We start from the raw sequence: 15,211 nt of genomic DNA, 5'->3' as shown, positions 1-15,211 counted from the left end.
TAACTTTGTTTTACTGAATTATAATCCAACAAATTGCTTCTTGAGTAGTAAACAACTCATTCATCCCCTGTTAATGTTATCTTTAACATAAATTAAATTCTTACATGTTTTTGTTATCTGGTTTTGCTACCTATTGATTTAATTTGACTAATTATTCTAATTACTCTATCTTTATAAAATAGCTTAAAAACTAATAAAATAAGTACTTCTACATGACATTTCCAGTATTTTCTTGGCTATCTTTAGAACTTCCAGAATACATGAAATTTGTTGAAAAATATATATACAAAGGCTGGAGGCTACACAGAAAGACAGGTAAGTCAAACCACAAATCTAAACATTCAAGGCAGAATAAGCTTGACACAATTATTTTCCTCATATTTCTTCTATTCCCAACTAATAGTTAACAGTGAATAACACTGAGGCTAGTACATTAAGAAAATAAATCAAGAAATGAATTATAGAGACAATCAAGTGGTAATATATAAAGAAAATGTAGCAAACAATCACAATCTTTTGTAGACGTCCAAATTTTCTATTTTTAAAACTGAAAAGCAAAACCTCCTGTTTCATCAAAACAAATATGCCTATGATTTTAGGAGACACTAGTCGGGATCTTTAAAATACTACTGGTTCTTTATCCTTTTTTTCATGTGAGTATGTTTTATTACCACAGGTTTATAAAGAAACTGCTTTGGATCTATGGCAGGACGGAATAGAGCAAAGCGGAAATTCCAAGCAGAGATAGAGGAGAAAAGATGGTGAAATCAGGGAGACACCATATAGCTGCCAAAGAGGAAAGATGCCAGGAATCTTACCCGTAAACCACAAGCCTCATGGCAAAATATAAAATAATATGAATGGACTAATTTAAGATTTAAGAGTTAGTTAACAAGAAGCCTAAGCTATTGGTCAAGCAGTGTTGTAATTAATATTGTTTCTATGTGCTTACTATTATTCTGGGTGTCTGGTAAACAAACAAATGGCTCCGTCGATACCTTTTGATTCTTATGTATTTGTATCCTGTTTTCTTAGCTATAAATGAACTTGTCAAAAGAAAACGATTCACAATGCATGCAGGAAGGGTTGGCTATAAACATTTTTAATGGTACCAACTGGAGAATTGGGAAATAACTCAAGAGCTATTTTACAGGCTTTAATGAGAACCCAAGTATGAAATAACCCTACTCAAGCAATTACAAACACCTGAGAAGAACAGTAAATATTGCATGTCATACTTTTTCAGAGACTAAGAGCCAATATTATTTTCCCCAAAAAGTAATGCACATAAACTTCTGAGTCTCATTGTACTACTCATCAACCTAGTAGTGATACCATATCATCCTGATAATAAAGTGTGTATATAAAAGTAACTAGGGTATCAGTCATGCTTAGGGGCATATAACACCACTTTACAAGACGGGATCTGCTTAAGAATGAATATTCAGACATGAGGGAAAGGCTTGATTTCTTTTTCAGATGAAATTTTATTAAACATTAAGATTCACTAACTTTACCCTTAGATCAGTATCATTAATATTATTTGTGAATAGTTGCTCCTGTCTATTTATCTAATATGTGGCAATAACACTGTATTTTAACAATTATTTTGAGAAAGGGTCTGACTATGTGTCCCTGGCTGGCTTGAATTCTCTAGGTAGACCATTATTAGCCTTGAACCTGCCTATTCCTCCTGAGTACTAGATTTTAAAGATGTATGCACCACACCCTGCCAGTTCTAACAATTTTACATAATCTCCCTAGGAAACACAAGCCCATCACCTACAACAAATTCTTTTAAAATATGTATTCTAACTCATTTTTATTGTATTATTTGGGACTTCTGTGACAAATTTAAAGAGTTATTTTTCCTGTTTAAATGTGTGTTTTCCAAGAGTGGTACATACGAGTGCTGGTGCCCATGGAAGTCAGCCTCTAAGGCTGGAATTAACAACAGGTAGGAACCATGTGAGTTCTGGGAATTAAACTCCATTCCTCTGTAATAGTACATACAGTCTTAAACCACTAACCCATCTCTCCAGGCCCCTCTACTATGAATTATAAGACAATATTTGACATTTTGCTTAATTTTTGAATCCAGCTCATCCATTAATTAGGACTACAATGGAGTTTCCAGGACTTAAAAACTAGTTTGTATGTTTTTGAAAGTTTTTATTTTTATTGAATTACATATTTATTTAAGGGTATGGGGCATGCATACAGAGACCAGAAGAAAACTTTTGGGAGTCCATTTTCTCCTTCTAACATGCTGGTGTCAGAATCAAACTCTGGTCATTAATATTAAGGTCAGTGGTAGGTGCCTTTACCTGCTGAACACTGATGTTTTATTAATGTGATGAATAACAATTTATTCTCAAGTTCATCTCCATATATGTATATGTAGTATCACCAGCTGTCCCCAGCTCTCTCTCTCTCTCTCTCTCTCTTTTTTTTGTTGGAGATAGTGTTTCAAGAAGTAGCTCTGACTGTCCTGGAATGGAACCTAGTATGTAGCAGAACTGTCAAGTTTTGAACAAAAGATTTTGTCTCATGAGCAGAAGGTAATGAAGTGCTTCAAAACTTAAAACTGATAATACTCCAGCTTTTTGAAACTTTATCACACTGTCCAAATACTTGCACACTCAATTAAGTCAGAAAGTTAACTAAAGGATTCTCATCCACTTTTACAAAGCAAGAAATGCCTGCTTATAGAAACTATATACTCTGATATTTGTTTTTCCAGTCTCCAAAGACATACCTCTGCCAAATGCTGTAGTCTTGTCAGTAGTGGGGTCCTCTTGTCAGATCCAAGACGTGTGATATAGTTTGATCTTTTGCTAAACACATATAGAAGGTTAAGGACTGCCAGAACCACTTGCATATCAGACGAAGCCAATAAAGTTGTCAAATGCTAAAGGAACAAAAAGACAAAGTTCAACTCATCAGACACCTTGTACTAAAAGCTAAAACTATTTTTCAGAAAGCGCAATAGAAGTAATCATATCTGTGTCTCTATATAAGGACTTCAAGAAATGTTGTAATACATATATGTAGAACTAAAAAACATTACATTTCCAAGTGTTAAGAAACTAAGCTAATTGTATGCTATTATTACCACCTTTATGCTAAATATAAAAAGAAATCATAGAAGCTAAAGCTATCAACAACAGCTATGTGCAATTATGCAAAATAAAACTGTTAAAGCTTGGGAGTAACCTGAGTGATTGTTTTGTTTTAAACATTCACCAATATATTGAAGCAATTAATTGGCCAAAATTAAAACCAGTATGTAATTGAGTTGGAAATTAACAAAGGCACTTTATTTGTTGATTATCTTAATGGTTTTGGATTTCTTTGGATATCACATCTATTTAATTATCAAGACCAAGGTAATCATTTGATTATTAAAGCTCAAAAGTTGGGCAAAGGCCGGAACTACACACAGCTGGAGTCAATACCCTACTGGCTAGGTTTGTCTTTCTTCTCTCTTGGTGGGCTTTCCCTGAACCCCCTTCTCAGGCTGCTGCCAATCTAGGTAGCTGCCTTGAAATCCAGTAAGGCTATAAGCCTCACATGTTTATCATTATTGGTGGCAGATTTGGTGAGAAAATTTGGAAGTCTTAAGGGAGGAATTAGTTAAAAGGGAGTTTTTTTCCCCATGTTAAAAATGGGAAACACATTTACGATAAAGTTAGGTCTCTGTGTGATTATGTAATGCGTGACTTAAAAAAAATAAAGGGATAATCAACTTAAAAAAATAGAAAATCCCTCCATTTGTGTATATACATGGTTATAGTTAAGAACAGACTACTTACTTCTATGGAACTGTACAGATGCCGAGAAAAGCTGTACTCGATAAGCAGGGCTGTGAAGTTCAATACAGCCAATAGAAGCATTTTTAGTTGTTCCTTTTCCGGCCTATCACATACAAGCATCCATGACATATTCTCCACTGTTTGTCCAGCATCTGCCAGAATTCCATCAAAGCGGTCCAACAGATCCACCCAGTGATATAACTCACACTAGAAAGAAAAATAAAGATACTCTAGTAATCTCAGTATTGAGGAGGCTAAGGTGGAAGGATACAGAGTCCAAGATGAACCTGGGCCACACCGTGAGATGCTTCATCAAAAAACAACAGTAGCAACACTGAACATGGGTACTTTAGAGTAGTTTTATTTAAGACAGAATTTTTTCCCATTATTTCAAACAGATTTGTGTGTGTGTGCGTGCACCACAGCATGCATAGAGAGGTCAAGGGACAAGTTGGAGTTGGTTCTTTACATCTACTATGAGGGATACAGAGATCAAACTTAGGTCACAAGACTTGGTAATGTGTCCCTTTACTTGATGAACTATCTTCTCTGGCCCAACACATTTTTCTTTTAAAAATTTAAAAATGTCAATGTTCTAGAGCTGTGGTACACATATACTAGAAATTTCCTTTTTAAAAAGATTCATTTGTTTGTTTATTTATGCATACAATAAATGTTCTACTAACATGTACATGCCAGAAGAGATCACCAGATCTCATTACTTATGGTTGTGAGTCACCACATGGGTGCCAGGAATTGAACTCAGGACCTCTGGAAGAACAGCTGGGCTCTTAACTTTGGAGCCATTTCTCCTGTCTGCTAGAAATTTCTTAAGTGATCACAGACTCAGACTATTCCATTATAGTTGTACTACCAGCTGCTGCAGTTATACGTACCTTGCCAATGTTCCATGTTTTGATTTGCTGCAGTTCCAAGAGGAGTTGCTCATCATTACATACTTTGAGTTTGTCTATTAAGGCTCTGCAGTCTGCAGGCTAAGAAAAACAAAAAAACATTCACAAAAGATGTTTTTAAATGAAGAAGAAATAAAGAATGGGGAAAATGACTCTGAAGCCCACAAAACAATTCAACTTTTGCTTATATAAAAACTAGATCTCGCCGGGCGATGGTGGCGCACGCCTTTAATCCCAGCACTCGGGAGGCAGAGGCAGGCAGATCTCTGTGAGTTTGAGACCAGCCTGGTCTACAGAGCGAGTTCCAGGACAGGCTCCAAAGCCACAGAGAAACCCTGTCTCGAAAAAACAAAAACAAAAACAAAAAAAAAAAAACTAGCTCTCTAAGAAATCTCATAAGAAATATTTTCATTCCCAACAATCCACTATGCATTTGTTTAAACCTGAATGAACATGTATATGCAGACAAACTACTTAAAAGTACATAGGCAACAGAAATTAAGGAAATCAGCTAAGCAGAAACTAAAGCAGAATTAAGTAATCTGGGACATGGTCTAAAAGGTAACTAGAATGTCTGGTATTGTTACAATGAGTTGGAGAGACAGAAAAAGACAAAAGCAGGCAGGCGGGGGGGGGGGGGGGGACGACAGGACACGGACAGAGAGCCTGAACAAATTCAGTTAAAGGAAAAGGCTAGCATTGATTTATTTTTCTACAATATTAATCTTGAATTAGAAAGGTGCAAAGAGCTTCTGAACTTTTTGTGAACTAAGACTCCATTCTTACTTGGTGTTCCATTTCCATACATTCCTGATCTCTTGTACTGATGAATGGGACCAATTATTAATAAGGAGTGGATTGAGAATTTATAGTAAAGGTTCTGGAAGCGCAAAGGAAAAATGGGATAGGGACTGCGACAGAGAAGCATCCTATTAATGGACAACAGTTGGGGAAAGTATTAATACTTTTATTTAACTCTATAAGTGATGTCATGGAAATAGAGCTACCTTTGGAACCAAACAAATCGACATTCTGTTTTTGGTTTCATGATTACTAAAGTGTCTGATTATGAGTGAGTCCTACTTATTGTACATTTACTTACCAGAAAAACACAAACAACCTAATAAACTAGTGTGGAGAGGCAGTCCAAATATGTGTCATTTAACTGAGTGTACAAAATAGGGGATTAAATACTGAGACAGTGTGGGTTTTTTTTAATCAATATTGGACTCAGAATTAAAGTCAGTCTCTTTGAATCTGAGAATCCTCACCCAAGAGATGAACAGATTCCCAACGATGCTATTGTGAGATCTAAAACTAGAGGAAACTTCAAAGATTTCCAATGACTATAATGATATTTTAAAATATAGCCGGTTTTCTTCCAAACTACCACCCCTGTACGGATCTACTTCAAATTTTTGTGATAATGAAATAAATGTATGCAAACCCTTAACACCAAATCCTTCCACAAACCAGGCTTAACACCCCTCCCCCGCCCCCTTTCTTTTAGTATAGATAGGTTGTAGGACAAACAGTGAACCAGTAGAAATAACAGAAAACATGGCGAATTTGAGTGACCTGTTCACACAGTTAATCTGTCCCTTCCCTTCTCCATTTACTTGGATATAGAATCAAATCCATCTATTTAAATTACTAAAGGGATACACATAGGCAAATCCAATTTTTTGATTCTGTGGGGGTTAGGTAATACCCATTTTGTGGTTAACACTTGGGTACTGTAATAACTTGCTATGTCCACATTACATGACAATCTCTCACAAGCCAGAACCTGCTTAAATGCAATATAGTTGTTGGCAAAGGATAATATGGCCTTTGCAAAACTAAGATATATATTGCCTGTGACTGATGTGGGGCTTGCCAAAGATTCTGATTGGCAGCATGCCAAACACACTTAAGTGAGATACCTGGTTCTACTGGGACAAACCATACACGCACAAGGGCAACTTATAATATTGCCTAGACCTTTTGTCATCTTTTCTAGCATTTCATTGTTGCCTACTGAATACTTTGAAGGTTACCAAGGAATAAACTGAAATGGTATACTTAAATGTTAGTTCACAAACTAAAGTATCACATATTTCTCTTTCTATGTGGTATATGGAACAAAACAGAACAACTGTCTCTTGCTTTCTCTTTTTCTTTCCCCTCCCCCCTTTTGTGAGACAGGGTCTCCCTATGTAGACCAAGTTGGTCGTGAACTCTTGCCTCCCAAGTACTGGGATTTAAAACCTTGTACCACCATAGCCGACCCTTGGTCTTTGTCTCTCATCTTCAAAGGGAGTTTCCAACATACCTTAATTGTAATTGAGAAACTTCTCTTTAAAATTATCATCATCCTTGTTATTGTAGAATGAGGGAGGGAGGATGGGAGGGAGGGGACAAAGATGTAGAACTGGTTTTCTCCACTTTATGAGATTCTAAGGGCTGAACTCAGCCCATTGAGCTTAAATAGCTAAAACTTTTACCTGGTAAGCCATCTCATGAGCCCCAAGAAACATGGATGTGACAGACTCTATCCCACTTTTCACAGGGTTCATCTCTGACATACATTTAAATCATCTAAGGTGCTTGTGCTACCTCATCATAAAATTTACTTAGCCTTACTACATCATTCCTCTCTTCCTATGCTATATAAATGCAAACCAAGTGGGACTGTCCCCAATCATAGGAAAAGGCAAGCCATCAGTCAGTTCAAAGCTACATACCAGCTACCAGAGTTTACATGAATTTCTTCCCATAGATATCAAACATAGGGGGAAAATTCTTTGCGATGTTGCCAATATACTAAGTGATCAATTTTTTTAAAAATCTTCAAATTGAAACCTACTCTTGACGCCAGTATGAGAAATTGGGCAGTTTTCTACATTATCTGAATACAACAGGCAACTCAAGCCCTTAAAACACATCTAGACAGCGACATTATATTCTAAGTAATCTGATAGAAGCTAGGAAGTTCCTAAGTGTGACTATACAAGCCTTGCAATTCACTTAGCATAAAAAATAAAATTTGCATTTCTCTGATCACCTGTAAAATTGATTCTTTCTAGTTAGTTTACTGGCTTTGTTACTTCTCTGAAAGGTTTTATGCCCATTTTGTCATTGGGATATTCATTTCTTCTATTGATTTAGCATAAAGGGTATTAACTACATTGGGTTATAAATATTTTCTGCAGCTTTTCAGGTCCCATGACTCCCCCCACACACATGAGCTTAATTGGGGTATTATGTGGCATATAAAAAACAGCACATAACTAACATAATTTGGTTATGTTATGCAGGACCTGGTTCTCTCCACCTTATGTGACTCTAGGGGCTGAACTCACCTCACTGAGCTTTAAATAACGAGAGCTTTTACCTGGTGAGTCTAAACATAGATGGTATCTAAACATAGATGCATATGCTCATATTACCATCACCACATTCCAGGTGAAAAACTTATCACCTCCAAGTTTCCTTGTGGCCCTTTTGTGTATGTGTTAAGAACATTTAACATAAAGTTTATCCTCAACAAAAGGAATTCTTAATTTATCCTTAACTGGAACTTTTGAAACATCCTTTTTCTTTTCAAATAGGCTATCAATATGTAGCCCAGGCTGCCCCTGAACTTTGGTTCTCTTACAGCATGAGCCACCACACAGTTTTTACTCATTTGTATAACTAAATAATACAAAGCCATAGAACAATTCCCCCACCATCCCCTTCCATGATAACCACCATTCATTCTGTTGCCTATTTACATACCTTTGACTATTTTATATGCCCCATATTAAGAGGAACCATGTAGTATTTGTTCCTCTATGATTAACTTATTTCACTTTTCATTCTTCTGGGGGTTAATTTAAGAAACTTAAGAAACTTATTAAGAAACTTCTTCAACTTAATAATGAGGAAAAAACCCAAATAACCCAATTTTAAAGTGGGCAAAGGAATTTAAAAAGACTTTTCTCCAAAGACATATAAATGGCCAAATGGCACATACAAAGGTACTCAACATCACTAATAATCAGGGAAATGCAAATCAAAATCATAATGAGATATTACCTCATACCTGTTAGAATGGCTATTGTCATGTGTCCTTTTATTTTGGATATGGTATTTTACATTTCCATTTTGGTTTTTTTGTCCTTTGCTTTAATGCTTGGAAGGGCAATCCCCACCTAAGACAAGGTAAACATTCACCTGTATGTTCTACTTCTCCTATAATTTCTTTTAAAAATATCTGATTTTGACGACTTATCTACAATTTACTTCAGTAAACAGTCCCCACACCATCCCATCCAAATCAAAAATTGTCTTGGCACATTTTATTGTCTAATACTGTTCTTTCCCGCAATATATAATCCCTCTATTAAGTTCTTATGTATTCTAGATTGTCTTAATTTTCAATCAGTAGATTCTTACACTGATGGAACTGTTTCATTTTTAAAAACTTAATTCCTTGAAATCTTTTCTATTCACTTTTCTATTCAAATGATATAGTCATCATAATTTAGATGCCAAAACACATCAAAAACAAAATCAAATGAAAACATCTGTACAGTAAGAAAATCAATATGTTCAATATACAACATTTAATAAAAACCAACTGATATTCCAATGTCAAAGAACAAAATAAAAGATAAGAGACTAACAAAAGTCAAACTTACCATTTTTGTTTTCAAAACCAAAGGAAAAACACCCTGAGTTCTAACAGCAACAGTAAAACTTAGTTTCTACATTTGCTTTTTCCATTGTCATACTGTCTTTTTTCTTATTGTGACCTGAGAATCCATTTCAGGGGCCCACAAAGTATTGTTCAATATTCCTTTTCCACAAAGCTACTAAATTTAAATAAAAACAGAAGTTCAAAAGGCAAGATAGGACTTTTATTTTCTTTTGTTGTATTCATAGTGAATACCCAAGGCCTCATGCATGTTAAGGAAGCACTCTACAACAGAGCTGTTTCTCCTAGCCTTACAAGTTGCTGTAGTAAAACTTTCTATAAACTGAACATATTTAGTTGGAAGATCAGAATGGCTGCACTGGTCACAACATTTCTTTCCTGAAATGAAGAAAACAAGCAAAGCAAACTTGGATACTCACAGCCTCAGTAGGTGTCTTTTTCAGTTTAGTCCTGTCTACTTTCATGTTTTCAATTTTCTGCTTTAAGATCTGAAAAGAAAACCCCCAAAGTAGTGAGAAGATAAAGTTGAAGATAACCTAGAGTTGAATATTATTAAACATACAAAATATTGGACAAAGTGTATGCAAGATACCTAGTGTAAAAACACTGAAGTTATGTTAACTCATGGGTATAACTATGAAATAGAAATGGGTAAAGAATAACTTTTGATACAAATGGTTCACAATTCCTGTTACATAAGTACATAAAACAAAATAGCTGTTTTCCTCTTCTTTTATAAGAATTTCAAAACTTTTGACAGGTAAATATGGCATGTTTTTTGATATCTCAGAATGAAAATACTCTAGTTTTGAAAAAAAAGGAATTACACTTCTGAAAATTCAGCTTAAGTTTTAGGGATGTACACAAACATTTTAACTGCAATAATCTACACTGCATGAGTATGTTTAATAGTAAAAAATCATAAAGTCCCAAAAAAGGACTGTTTTAAATTTTAAAATCTAAATGTTTTATGTTTTGTTTACATGTATGTATGCACACTGCAAGCAGACATGGGGCTCAAGGAGACCAGAAAAAGTCATCAGATCCCCTGAAACCAGAATTAAGGATGGTTGTGAACCACCATGTGGATGCTGGAAATAAGTGATCTTAACTGTTATTTTTCCAGCTCCAGGATTGGTTTTTAAATGGACTATATTGCCACTAAAAATACTGCAGGCAATTACATAACAGAGAAGCTCATGATTAAATAGAAAGGTTATAACATGGAATTTGAATCTATTATGTCAGGAATGATGGTTCATACCTGTAACCCCATGTTGAATCAGAAGGGATCAATGGGAATTCAAGGCTAGGTTGGGCAACAGAATGCTATCTCAAAAACAAACAACTAAATATAAGTCTATGTCTATAAAAAACACTCTAAGAAAGGAAATGTATCAAAAATGTTAATTTATAATGTCTCCATCTGACTGCCTTAGTCTGTAGGGCATTTTCTTGATAGATGATTGATATGGGAAGTCCCAGCCCACTGTGAGTAGTGACATCCTGGGCAGGTGTTCCTGGGGTGTGTAAGAAAAATGTCTCAGTCAAGGTACTAGGAGCAAGCCAGTAAACCAGTGTTCCTCCATGGCCTCTGGTTCAGTTCAAGACTCGAGGTTCCTGTTTGGGTTCCTGCCCTGACTTCTTGGACTGTGTGATGTGGGTGTGCAAGCCATAATAAAACCTTTCTTGCCCCCCTCCATATTAATTCATGGCTAACCACAAGGATTATTTCTGATGGTTTTGGCAATGTGCCTTTTAGAACTAAGATAAATTGTGTCTTAAGAACAAAGACTTTAACTAGGAAACAACATGTAAGACATCTTCTAGAAATGTCCTGACCATTTATCACTTTAGTTAAGACCGTATAACTTGGAAAACCCAAAGTAGGTAACAGCCTGATCAGACCCATGTAATCCCTGTGATATTTACTAACAGACAAGTCCTTAAAGATACACTGAACTAGGCATAGCAAGAAATCAACATTTCTCCTACTATTAAAAAGGATACATGCATAGTAGTAGAGGTAGATTCCAGGCTCTTTAGAAAGAGCTGGTACTAAAAATATAAAGTAACCAAGCATGAAGACGACACATATTCTAGGTAGCTTCTGGCCTATTTGTCTGCTTTGTTTACATCTATTCGATCAATGGGTATTCAGGAAGAGTTGGTAAAATAAATACTCAGACTGCTGCAAAGTATTTTATTTCGTTCTAATGATGGGCACATAGTATTTAAATATTTACAAGGTAATGTCACTTGACACACATTATCATTTCAAGTGTTTATCACACAATATTTTGGCTCAGACCATATATGAATACTAAGCAACATTCCTCTACAATTAATATTTAGAACGTGTAATTACAAATTCCCTTTAAAAATTACCTCAGCATCCAATACAAATGAACAAGATGACGCCTACCAACAACATCAAAATACCTAAAATGAGCCCAACTAGTTATTGACAATAAACAAAGCAGAAAACTTATAAACTGAACAATCTGTGCATTTTACTTGTTTTTTTCTTTTCTTATGAAAGTTTTACAGTTAAAACCAGATTGCATTATTAGAGATGGCAGCTCTTTGTAGGGAAGCAATTAAACTGCTTCTGCTACAGGCAAGCAGCCCCAACATTATACAATGCAAATAACTGATGCATGCTTTCCCTTTAGAATGAGGAACAAGAGCAAAGTGTTCTCATCACTTTTTATTCAAAGACAATGTTGAAAGTTCTAGCTCTTAATAGGGCAGCACACAAAAGAAAGCAACGGGCATACAGATCAGAAAATACAGAAAAAGCATTATGTACATTTTTTAAAAATCCCACATCTGCCCAGAGGGGCTGGGCAGACAGTTTGGTGATAAAAGCATGAGGACTTAAGTTCCTCAGAACCCAAGTCAAACACGACAGTGCCAGTCTGTAACTATAAAGACTCAATCTTTAAAAATATGGGAGGAAACAACAAAAGAAGGTCCTCAAAGCGGAACTCTGCTTCCACATATACAAGCACTGGCAAGCACATCTGTGTGCATGTGCACTCACACCATCAAGATTTAGCAAGGTAGCACCCATCTTTAATCCCAGTACTCAGGAAGGAGAGGGGAGGTGGATCTCTGTGAGTTCAAGGCCAGCCTGGTCTACAGAGTGAGTTCCAGGACAGGCTCCAAAAGCTGCAGAGAAGATTTAACATGGTAGAAATGTCAAATCTCCTAATTTGGCAGATATATTTACCATTATTCCTAGTCAAATCCCAGTCAAGACTCTTGGGAGTAAACTGTAACTATTCCAAAGTGTGTGTGGAAAAGCAAAGGAATGACAATAGTAGAAAGAATTTTGAAAAATAAAATGAGGGCCGGGTGGTGGTGGCGCACGCCTTTAATCCCAGCACTCGGGAGGCAGAGGCAGGCGGATCTCTGTGAGTTCGAGACCAGCCTGGTCTACAAGAGCTAGTGCCAGGACAGGCTCCAAAGCTACAGAGAAACCCTGTCTCGAGAAACTAAAAAATAAATAAATAAATAAAATGAGGATACATCACCATTTGACAGTTCTACACATTTACATAAAAATCTAATTCTTTTCAAGCCCCACCCACAAACTGCTCTCCCATCCTGCTGGAACCCTTCTTCTCAGCAAGACCTCTACTTTCATTACTTCTTTTAGTGTGCACACCACTGTGTTGAAATTAAGTGTTTCTTGTCAGAGCATTGGTGGGACGTTATTTGCTCAAACAAGAGCAACTTAACAGTGGCTAGACCACTGAAGAAAATGCCATGCCTACCTCAACAATGCTTAACTGCCATTGGACCAGCAGAAGGAGTGTTGTCTGGTCTCATAGATGAGCCACTATTTTTGGAGACAGTATTATTATGTAGAGTCAGTTAGTACCCTGTAGTTTGAGGGTAACAGGTGTGTGCAAGGCTCATTCTTACCCTCTTGAGGGGTGAAGTCAAACAGAGTATTGTCTGTTACTCCTTAGAAAACTGTGCTCGTGTGTACCTGTGTTATGCATACATAAGATCAGAAAACAACTTACAGGAGTTGAGTTTCTTTTCTTCCTCCATGTAGGTAGAATCTAGGTAGGGGTTGAATTCAGGTTGTGAAGCTGGTTCTCAGTTTTTTTGTTTTTTTTTTTTTTTTTTGGTTTTTCGAGAAAGGGTTTCTCTGTGGCTTTGGAGCCTGTCCTGGAACTAGCTATGTAGACCAGGCTGGTCTCGAACTCACAGAGATCCGCCTGCCTCTGCCTCCCGAGTGCTGGGATTAAAGGCATGCGCCACCATCGCCCGGCATTGGTTCTCAGTTTTTGGTTTGGTTAGTTGTGAAGTTTTTTATTGTTGTTTTAAACACAGTCTCTATACAAAGCCTTGGCTATCCAGACACTCACTATGCATACTAGACTGGCCCTGAACTCAGTGATCCACCCGTCTCTGCTTCCTGAGTGCTAGGCATATTGGTTAATAATTATTTGTTTTTTCTAAACAGGGTTTCTGCATAGACCTAGCTGTCCCGAAACTCTTCTAGATAGACCAGACAGGCCTCAAACTCAAAGATCTACCTAAATCTATCTCCTGAGTACTGGAAGTAAAGACATGCCCCACCACTCCTAAATAGTTTCTATTTTTATATTAAAACTTAAATTGATGAACACAAACATTGTATTTAGTGTTCATCATGTTTTGAAATATTCAAATTGTAGAATTACTAACAGAGTTATTAATAACATTATGTACTCCCTCACATACTTTTCTTGGAGAAAACACCTAAAATCTACTCAACAATTTTCATATATACATTAACTATTGTCATCATGTTGTATAATAGTCCTGGAATTCATTTCTCATAAATTGAAATATTGCATTCTTTGGCCAGTGTTTTCCCAATCCCTGGTAAATATTATTTCTGCCATTCTACACTCTCCATTTCTTTCATCATATACAGTATTAAGATACAAGTGCACACACACATTCCCACTTGATAGCTATGTGTGGGAGGCCCTCAGGCGCACACAGCATGAGCCAGGCTTTGGAGGATCCCCAAGTTCGGGCCTCTGGCTCCAGGGGAACAAGAGAACACTATATGATCTCCAGCCCCAGTGGCCCCAATGATCCCTGAAAGGCTAGGGTTTTGATTCCAGTGGTCTCAAATGGCAGTGTGGATCTTGGCTTTTGACTTCTGAGGGTCCAGTAGTCACTGCACTGAAGGTCTGGGAGTCTACACTCCTGCAGTCTGAGAGGTTTCTTCAGGCCTGTAGTTCTAACCACAGCTCTCAGACAGGGCTTTACTGGGTCTGATATTTGGTATTTTGCCAACAGTGATCTATTCAAGGAGTGACTTAACACATCTAGTCACCTTGATGCTCTTTCTGCAGCCCCACCTTTGGTCATGTTGATACACAACTAAGACAGGATCACCTACTTCAATGACTCCAATCTGGTGACAATCAATACCAGTCTCCATAGCTTAACTTCACGCAGACATATCTCTAAGACAAATCACAGAATACAAAATATCCAAAGACACTCAGAAGGAAAAGTCAAAACTGAAAGACCAGCCAACTCAAACAGATGGGCAAAACAAAGACTATGATACAACCAACTAACTCCCCTACAAGGGAATCCAAAACTGTAGAGGTAATGGAAAAGTCTTAGATAGACTTCAGTCTTACTTTAAAAAACAAAAAATGAAATAACATAAAAACAGTGATTATATAGAAGTTCCAAACAGATGCACAAGTTAAGGAAATTTTTCTAAGACCTTAACAAGCGAATGAAACAGTGGAAACTGCAAGAAAGTCTTA

General features: G+C 36.6%; 1 protein-coding gene across 12 annotated transcripts in view; it reads right to left on the bottom strand.

Annotated features, from left to right (window-relative positions):
- Huwe1 (HECT, UBA and WWE domain containing E3 ubiquitin protein ligase 1) overlaps positions 1–15,211 on the bottom strand; it is a 138,715-nt gene that overhangs the window by 101,392 nt on the left and 22,112 nt on the right. For all 12 annotated transcript variants that reach the window (XM_041647686.1, XM_041647689.1, XM_041647685.1 and 9 more), the window contains exons 3-6: positions 9,833–9,901; positions 4,712–4,810; positions 3,816–4,022; positions 2,759–2,911 (exon numbers count right to left, since the gene is read on the bottom strand). In XM_041647686.1, coding sequence (XP_041503620.1) covers positions 2,759–2,911; positions 3,816–4,022; positions 4,712–4,810; positions 9,833–9,877 — 504 coding nt within the window. In that variant the 5' untranslated portion in view covers positions 9,878–9,901. The remainder of the gene's footprint in view (positions 1–2,758; positions 2,912–3,815; positions 4,023–4,711; positions 4,811–9,832; positions 9,902–15,211) is intronic.

This window comes from Microtus oregoni, unplaced genomic scaffold, assembly GCF_018167655.1.
Source record: "Microtus oregoni isolate MIOR12 unplaced genomic scaffold, Mior012 000209F_ref0000067, whole genome shotgun sequence".
NCBI classification, from domain to species: domain Eukaryota; kingdom Metazoa; phylum Chordata; class Mammalia; order Rodentia; family Cricetidae; genus Microtus; species Microtus oregoni.
The sequence above is the reverse complement of the archived record's forward strand: the minus strand, read 5'-3'. Positions and strand labels throughout refer to the sequence as shown.